The sequence below is a fragment of the Belonocnema kinseyi genome, chromosome 4 (assembly GCF_010883055.1).
Source record: "Belonocnema kinseyi isolate 2016_QV_RU_SX_M_011 chromosome 4, B_treatae_v1, whole genome shotgun sequence".
NCBI lineage: Eukaryota > Metazoa > Arthropoda > Insecta > Hymenoptera > Cynipidae > Belonocnema > Belonocnema kinseyi.
Genome location: NC_046660.1, coordinates 115,355,789 through 115,365,406, shown reverse-complemented (window position 1 = coordinate 115,365,406; position 9,618 = coordinate 115,355,789). Strand labels below are relative to the sequence as shown.

At 33.9% G+C, this 9,618-nt stretch overlaps 1 protein-coding gene across 2 annotated transcripts in view; it reads left to right on the top strand.

The window, feature by feature from the left end:
* The window catches only part of LOC117171831, a 186,813-nt gene extending 178,707 nt beyond the window's left edge, over positions 1 to 8,106 (top strand). Inside the window, exon 4 of one of the 2 annotated variants that reach the window (XM_033359461.1) lies at positions 7,602 to 8,106. In XM_033359461.1, coding sequence (XP_033215352.1) covers positions 7,602 to 7,653 — 52 coding nt within the window. In that variant the 3' untranslated portion in view covers positions 7,654 to 8,106. The remainder of the gene's footprint in view (positions 1 to 7,601) is intronic. The other variant, XM_033359462.1, reaches the window with a different exon arrangement.
* Positions 8,107 to 9,618: the final 1,512 nt, after the last annotated feature.

Genomic DNA, 9,618 nt, shown 5'->3' with positions numbered 1-9,618 from the left:
GCCAATTAGCACAAATGGTAAGTTCCGACAGTGCCTACAAGTGTGCCTACTGGCCGCTAAATGGCAATACCGGTTTCATATGTATACACCTGGTATGTTAAGGCTCACCTAGGGCTCCATAAATATGATATTTGAATTGAACAAAAATTGTTTAAACAATTATTGTTTAAACAAATTTTCCACAAACAAAATTTCTTTTCTTTTCTCTTACATAATTTCAGGCTCATTTAAGGCTCCTGAAAAATCATCGACCGAAGGTCGCGTGATATTTCCTTTGCCCTTTTTTTTTGTTATATATGGTGTTGTCCCAACTTGACGTTATAAAAAATACAGGAAGAAAACCATAAAACCCATTTTTATTTCTCGCATAATTTAAGGCTCATTGAGGACTAATTTGGGCCCGTAGTACCGAATTATTGCCTCTTATTTTTTGTAAAAAAATAGTGTTTGCAGCTTAAGAATAATATGATTCAAGATTGCTGTAAAACGTAATAATAATGAATTTACAGAAAATTCACCTTGTAGAATAGTTCAGGGCTCATTTAGGGCTCTGCCCTAAACGTTTGATCTATCTTTTCTTCAATTATTATTTCTTGTCTCCAATCAGCCGAAAAGGGAGGTAGTCTTGAAGTCTGGTTTTATAATTGTGAATCTCTTTCATGCTCATTTAGCATAGCATAGAAATGAAATTTGAACTGGCAAAATTTATAAATCACTTAAAAATATAATTTAAGAAGAAAAAAAAGAGTTTCCAGCTAGAGATGAATTTTTGAAAAAAATATATGAATTTTCAACAAAATATATAAATAGATTAATTACAGATCATATGTAAAATAAAAATTGTAAAGTAAAGTTCAAGTAAAGCCCACAAATAATGTGATGTATTTAACTATATAGCGTGTGACGCAGTGTCATCTAATGATATTTCTATTCTGCTATATGAGCGCCCCGAACAAAGAAACTCTTCTCCTCCTCGTTATAATTCAACCTATAGATCTGGAGAACGGTTCAGATATCGAATAGCGTAACTATGATACGAGTAGGCGTTCGATAGTGATGAACTCGACATGATTTCTGCCTGCACTCTCGGCCACTCAGTCTCCGTTCTCGCAAAGCTCGGATCGAGCATCCTCGCTCGTAACGCTGAGAGAATATAAACAGGAGAAGAGCTGACGAGGAGCGGATTTTACGCTCTTCACGCATTTCGCTCTCAGTCCGTGCTAAACATAAACTGTTTGAGCAAACGTTTGTACGAGCGATAGTATTTGCCAGTTTCTACATTTGACGGGCTAGCTTGTGAGTTCTCTGAAAATTTGTTCTGAAGTATTCGTAATATTTTTATAATTATTGACGGGAAAAAAGTGATGAACTGTTTTAGATTTTTGACATCGAGTTCATCAAATCTTTCTCAAAGATCGCAGATTATTTACAAAAATACATAAATATCTGTTTAATTTTTTACGTATCCAAGACATAGCTACTCGTTCATGACAGGATTAATTTTTTATTTCAAGTGCTTAAAAAAATGTGAGCGTCCACAAGAAAAGGGCCCTTATGACATATGTTCGAGCTCAAGAGATATCCGCATTTTTGTGAGTCAAGGTCAAAATTGTAATTTTCAGACGTGGCTAGGGAATGATATTAGGACCTACTAAATCTATTAGTATTATACTCATGTTCCGAAAACAACCGGAATTTGATATATTTCATAAATGTACAAAAAGTATAGCACGTTCCCTTATAGCACTCGCCAACTTTATAGATGTTTTTTCAAAAAGCGATTTTTCGAAGTTCCATCTTCAAAAATGCTCCGAAAACTGGTTTTTTAACCTAAAGAATTCATCTTGGGCATTATTGTTCGAATTTCGGTATATCAAAACAAAACTTATTTTATTATTCCAAAGCTTTAAAACTAAATATAATAGAAGACAGCATTAAATTCTTACAAAATACACGCACTAATCAATATTTGAATGATACTTTTTTATTTTTAGGAAAATATTCATTAACAGCAGGTTAGACTGCATTAAGGGCCCATTCAAGTATAACGAAATTTTTCGCAGTTCCCTGCGAATTTAAATCAGAATTTAGACTGTGTCACAATACTTGAATGGCCTATAACATAAAAAATTATTTTATCTTAGCTCAGAGCTCCTAAACCACAGAAATTCAAAGTTGATTTGAATTGGGACATTACTATACCGCGAGAAATCGAAGAAAAACATATGCGCGCTGCACGGGCGATTCTCATTGTACACTGCTCGCATGGCAGTTCGCGCCAAGTTTGAGCGCGCTCAGAGCGCGCGGGTACGGTCTCGCGCTCGTTTTCGTACGTTTAATGCGTACAGTTCAACTACATTTTTTCAAAGATCCTAAATATTAAACTTGATCAAAAACTGTGATTTAAGCTTCTCAGGAATTATAGTCGTAAATTGAAACTAAAACTTTTTTTCCATTTGTTTTAAAGAAGGCCGTCAAAGCACCTGCGGTTCTGACGATTATATTTTCATTGCAACACTCACACTTCGCGCTCAACAATTAGGTTATAGAGTCAGTTCGTTTCGAAAAATAAAACGATGCAAGCAAAATTGAACAGTATATTTGAAGTAGGTATGTTTTTCAATATAATGTAATAAAAAAAATACCATTTTTTTATAAACCAAAAAGAGCCATTCATCCGTAGGCTCTGATTCCGTTCGCTTAAACTTCATTTGTGAACAACTCTACTTTGATTAATTAATCTAGAACATTTTCAATTGGTGTCGAATTGAAAGGATGTAATTTTTTGAATTTTGCTCTGATAACAAACTTTCATCAGAATAGTTTATAAATATATTTGTTATCTAGTGAAAACTTTGGATAAAATTTCTTTATCAGAAAAATATTCACTTGGATAATTTTCAAGTCTTCCGCCCATCTATAAGGCACTTTGACAAAAATGTCTAAAATTTTTAAAAAATTAAAATTTTGAAAATGGTCTAAATTTTTTGATTTTGGTTGGGAATATCTGCTTAGCAAACTTAACCTTCATTTTGAGACCATTAAAAAGTGTACCAAAGACTGACTCGATTCGACAAATCCTTCAAAATTTAGCGAAAGAGGGGGGCCGCGCCGACCGGTAGGACAAAGGTGACTTTTCCTATATCATCGCTATTATTTAATAATTTTAGTTCTAATTTGCAGTAAATAAATCTATTCATCATAGAGATAGTGTTACTTACGAAAATATTAAACATTGACGTTGTAAAAGAAAAATTATGTAGATAACAGTTTTTACCACGAAAGAATAGAAGATTCACTGACAGGAATATAAAGTTTTCCACCTTAATGGCAATACTTACAGTATAAAAATGTGATTCTTTGATAGATAAAACAATATCACACAATGTAATTATAATAATTATAGACTTAATTCAAGTCCAAAGCATATTAAATATCATAAATAATTGAGGCCTGGCCAGAGGGGCAGGCCCGATACAAATAATAGTTTACATGTGCTTAGGTGATACACATGTCACAAGTTTCGTCAATAAATGATCGGGAATGTAGAACAGCCACTTAACTTGTGGGCTAGATGGAAAAAACTATTGAATATTATCATTCTCAATCCGGTCGATATGCAGGTTTCTTAAATTGGTACTGTAGAAAAATTACATGAAGTCCGCTTCTAGTAGAATGTCAAAGAATAAGAGGTTATATAACGGCTATCACTATTTTTATTCAAAATAACTTATTCTTCTTGCTGGATATGCTTAAAGGTAATTTTTCCGGTACATAAAATATCACAGAAGCAAACCATCATATTTCCCTATCTTTAGATGTTTTCATTTTCATAAAAGCTGCGGTCGGCTTTGCCCTACGGTGGGGGGCAAAGACGACAAAATACAGCTTGTTCCAAATAATTCAATTGCCAAATCATTGTTTTATTCATGTGAATAATACTTATAGAAATAATCTATACAATAATGTAGAACACGAAATGAAAAAATGGATTAATTCTACATGTTATTAACTTTTAAAATAATATATGATTGTTAACTGGTCGGCGCTACCCCCCCCCCCCCTTCCTAAACACCGACAAAATGTTATGATGTTCGAAATCTGTGAATGCCAAAATGTCAAGATCCGTTAAGAACCTGAAATCGAAAATTGGAACAATTACATTACACTCTCACGAATGAGAATGTGAAACTTTGGTTACTAGTTACAGTGGTAGAAAACCGTTACTCATTGTCTGTGTAAGATGAATCAATAGAAGATTTCATTTTCACCATATGCCATCTTATAGAGTAACAAGAGAGGTTAACATTAACTATCATGACGTATATTGTATAAATGTATATCTATGTATAAAAATGTTTCTCAGGTTTAAGAACTTGTTATGAGACCGCGACTCTGGTGTCTGGACTCATGTGAGATGTTGAACTCGTCCAATTTTCCGCTTACCTGACGCGTTTATGCAGAGCCAGCCCTGTAAGCCTTAAGAAACGCAGTCATTGCTCAGGGCTCCTTCGCACGGAGGGTCACTCTATTGTCGGTCAGGTGGGTGAGTGTAGAGGAGAGTAGATGATTATGAGGAGGGGAGAGGCGAGAAGAGTAGAAAGAGAAAAAATTAAAAGAAAGGGAGATAGGTGGAGTGAAATCAAGGCGTAAAGAAGAAGATGGCAAAAGCGAGCGGAGTTATAAGCATAAACACGAGAGATAGAAGAAAAACATTATTATACTACGCTGCATTGCTATGCATAATACAGTTTGCCGCCTGCGGGCCACGCGTCCCACTCGGTCCCCACTTATTAAGGTAATCCTTACAATTACGAAAAAATGCCGCTACGCCAACTCCAAATAGGTCTTCTTTTCTTTCTTTCTCTTTTTATTTTCTTAAATCTTTTTATCTCATCTTCTTCCCTGCTCGCTTCCTTGGTGCCTTTCCCTCCACTCCCTACGCCTTGTTGGGCAAGTTTACAATGCCTTTGGCAAGAGGTCGAATTTCGTAGGGCGCAAAAAATCGAACAGCAAAACATTCTCTCAAGCAGAGTACTTAAAAGAACATTAAAGACGAAATAGTTATGGCTCTGGAATGAAAATTGTTTCGCAAATTGGTTTTCAAAGATTTGGCCGGAGAGACTCGCATGTCAAAGTATATCGTGATGTCGGTGCATGTTTAACTTTCTCATAAGTTATGAGCATTTTATGTCAAAGGAGATCCAATGGATATGTATTGAAAGCAAATGATATAATTAGACCATGTCTTAGTGTTCCGAAATTTCGGTACAAATAGCCGATTTTTTTCGGTACAAATAGCGGGAGCTGGAAAAGGGTCTATTTGTACCGAAATTTCAGTACGAATATTTAGGTTTTTGTGTAGATACATCAATATTAGTACCGAAATTTCGGTACACGTAGACACTTCCATATAATATTATAATTAGTGATTTAAAAAATGAACAAAATTATTATTATATTCTTCGTAGTATAGTTAAAGTTTTTACTTTTTAGGAAATTGGAGGCCCGTAATGAAACCTCTAAACTTCTGGCCGGATTTATCCGTATCCATCTATCGTATTTAAGCATGATGATTTTTGGCTTTATATTTTCCTGACCTATGGTGTGCCTTACGATTCAGGATTTACGATTTAGAACTTAGTGCTTGAGACCTTACTTTGGGGCTTTATTTTGTGACCTAATGTTCTTGGGCCTTTCGGTTGTATAATTTAAACAATATTTTAAATGTGAATAATTTCAAGCATATTGAAAAGTGTCCTTAAGATATCACGTCGTGTTGAAGAATTCCAATACATCAATATATTATTCTCCCCTTGTTCCTTTTATATTATGCTCCGCAGGTTACCACATCTATTATAATAATTTTGAATCGTTACATTTTACCTTTTCCATTCTGCGGGTGGCTTTATGGTAGTTTGATAGTTGCGCGATTACGTCCCTAGCGTCGATTATTTTTTTAATATCAACGAAGTAGCACGTGCTGTATGCCGTTCATGCAATTCAGACCAATTGCCTTGCGCTCGCGTCCCGCTCAGTCTTCCGTGGCTTTTGCCGTATCTGTTGTCCATGTACATATATATATATATTCATTGCCAGAGATGGTCCGCTGGTGACGCCAGTGCTTGTCAGGTCAAGTGGCTTCATTAAAATGACAATACCAGAAATTACAAAGCAAATCTTGAAAGCTTCTAGCTGGAAATAACGTCTTATAGGACATGTTAAAGTTAAAATATGTGTACTGTCCGTGTGCGAATTTTCTATCCAACCAAAGTTAAGCCAACTTTTTCAAACGTCGGCCAACCTTCCGAGATGATAACAGTGGGCCGACTGTGTCCATTGGGCACCAGGACGTCCTAAAGACGTCCTTAAAATGTACCTGTATGTCATATGCTTTGACGCCTTAAGACATCCTTTGGATCTTTTCATGTCTTTAAAAGGTCCTCAGGACGTCCTTAGGACACTGAGTGGGTGCTGACTATTAATTTGCTTAATATACGCTACCAACCTAGGATCAACGTATCTAAAACATAGTTGACACAATAGTCGGCGTTACTTGGCTAAGAAGGATTTTCCATAGCTCAAGTGTTGGTTGAGCCAAGGTTGGACCAAAAGTCACTGAAATTATCGTAAAGTTCTCAATTAAAAGGACTAACATTGCAAAAATGAGTTTTTCCGTCGATAAATGCGCAAATAATGCATTTTTTTATTAAATTGTATTTAAAAAATCATATAATTTATGAACTTATTATGAATTTTGCTGAAATTAACATAAAGTTCTCAATTAAAAGGACTGACATAGAGAAAAAAACGAATTTTTCGTCAATAAATGTCCGAATTATGCATTTGTTTCTTGAATTTGTTAAAAAATAAAATAAAATTTATCAAATAGTGATGGCTGTTGCTAAAATTATCATGAAGTTTCCAATTAAAAGGACTGGCATTGAAAAAAACGAATTTTTCCATCGATAAGTGCTATTGGCGGTTCAACCTTACTAACGTATATTAGGACAATTATACTCAGCCACGGTTAGCCCACAGTTATCAATTCGGTAGGTCCCTACTGAAAACTATATGTTTCACATATAGGTGCCACCTATCGGAAAGCACATAGTATCCTATATAGGTGCCTGTATAGGATACTCCCTAATATAGTAACTAATGCTATCTAACTGATGGTGCCTAACTAATGGTACCTAATGGTACGTAAGTCTCTAGGTGCTCCCTGAGGACCAAAAAAACTTCTGTGCAGAAGTAGGTGCCATAGAATAGTACTGCGCATCTGGATATGGTCCGATACAGAAAAATATACAGGATCCTATATAGGATCCTAGGTTACTTCCTATAGGTAACACCTATAGGTGAAACATAAAGGTTTCTATGTAGGATCCTATATAGGATCCTATGTAGGAACCTATATAGGAATCTTCAGTAGGGGTTAGCCGATCATTTCTGAAAATTGGCCCCACTTTGGGCCAACGATCTCACTCTGGATGCCGGCGTAAATTCTCGCATGGGTGGTGCAACGAAGGCTAGAAACAAAAATAAAAATCTATTGTATTTGATACAGAGAAAAATACTAAACATATTTTCTTTTTCAGGAAGAAGTGTCTTGTCAGTTTGCTGACAGAAATGGTGGGTAAACCACATTAAAAGAACATCAAGATATCATAAAATAAATACGGAAGAAGAAAAAAAAGGAAATACGTCCTAATGTTATATAACATAACAAAATATTGTCTAATATTTTATTATTAAACGTTTTTTATATTTAACCTGTGAAATTCTTTAATGTAGGTAGTATTTTTTACGAAAAAGAACACATTCTCATCCAATTTCTAAAATCTTATTAAATTTCCAAAACATTAGGAACTAATTTATAAGAACTTTATAAATATGTGAAACTGAACTCGAAATTACGATACATTTTTTGCAAAATTCCATAACTGAAGGCCCCATAGAATGCATACAGCGCAGTTATCTTTCCGAAAGGTTAAAGCAGTGTATAACCGCCGTCTTATGTGACATACAACAGCACGTGACTACACCTATAGAAATTTAGTTACAAAATACGTTTAACCCGATATTACAGTTTAGTATAATCTTTTGCGATTCAGGGAAATCGGGTATGTATATTAAAAAATAGTATAGTATTTATGGATAATCTATGAAAAATTCAGCTTGGTAAATTAATATAAGTTCTACAAAACTTGTAGAAGAAAATGTGATATTTAAAATTCACTATATTAAATTCAAGCAGGACCATAATGTCGATTATTAGAAAGATTGGAATAATTTTTTCACATTTTGAAAGATAGGATTCTGAAATTCGCTAAAGACTAGACTAAAAATTATGAGTCATTCGAAAAAAATGTTACTGTCGAAAATACGAAAACAAGTTCGTAAACCGCCGTGAAATCCAAACAACTCACACTACACAATTATAGCACATAAATACGTTCATTATCATTATAATTATTAGTATTTGTACACATAACAATATAGAGTACACATTCACTGATGTAACTAACTTAATCTTTACTTATATACATAGTACGCAAACATATGCATAAAACACAAGCATCGCACGGAAATCACGCTGAGAGAAGGGGTTTGAAGATTCCTTCTATACCAAATGGTGAGAATTTTTCGAATTGTGAGAAGCGGCATGGTGCTTAATAACTCGGCTTAGAAACATTCGAAATTAAAAGCAAAAACAAGGAAATATTCTGTTTTAATAAGGTCCAAACTGGGATTGAATTAAATCCAAAAATATCTATAGGTTTTTCTTTTTTTTCAATCACCTCGTTCCCGTCTCACATTCGGCTTGGTATTACAAGTAACGGTGCTGGGTCAAAAATTGTAGGTGCCCTGAACTTAATACAAATTTTGTATAAATGAAGTATATTATTATACAATTACAAGTTGAAGCATTTATAAGGAAAAAGAGCTATAAATAAAATATTTCCTCATTTTTTTGCGAACACAAGTCGTCTTTGGATTCCTTGAAGTCTTTATGAAATCTGTGAAACCTTTTGAAATCTTTGAGAATTTGTTTAAATCTTTTGAAGTACTTAAAATCTTTATGAAATCTTGATATTTCTGTGAATTCTTTTGGAATCATTCTCAATTTTTGTAAAATATTTAAAATCCCTAAAATCTTTAAAATACCTGAAATCTTTGTGAATTTTTAATGACGTATTTGTGCATTCGTAGTTTCAAATTTGTTTGTAAAATCTTTTGTGTTAGTTTGAAATCATTGAAACCTTCAAAATCTTCTCAAATTTATTAAAACCTGATTTTATAGTTTAATGTTTTTCAAATATTTATGAAATATTGGAAATTTTTGTAAAATCTTTCGAAATATTTGTGAATTTTTTTTATTCGTTGAAATCATCGAATTCTTTGAAATCTTAGTGAAATATTTTCAAATCTTCCAAATGTTTTACAGTGTTTCAAATTTGGTGTACTGTACCCTTTTTAAAATGTTTGAAATCCTTTATATCTTATGAAATATTTAAAAGCCTTGTAAAATTGTTGTAAAATATTTGTAAACTCATGATGTACACTAGGATTGTGCAAACAACTGACTTTCGAATAGATGACATGCCCCCCCCC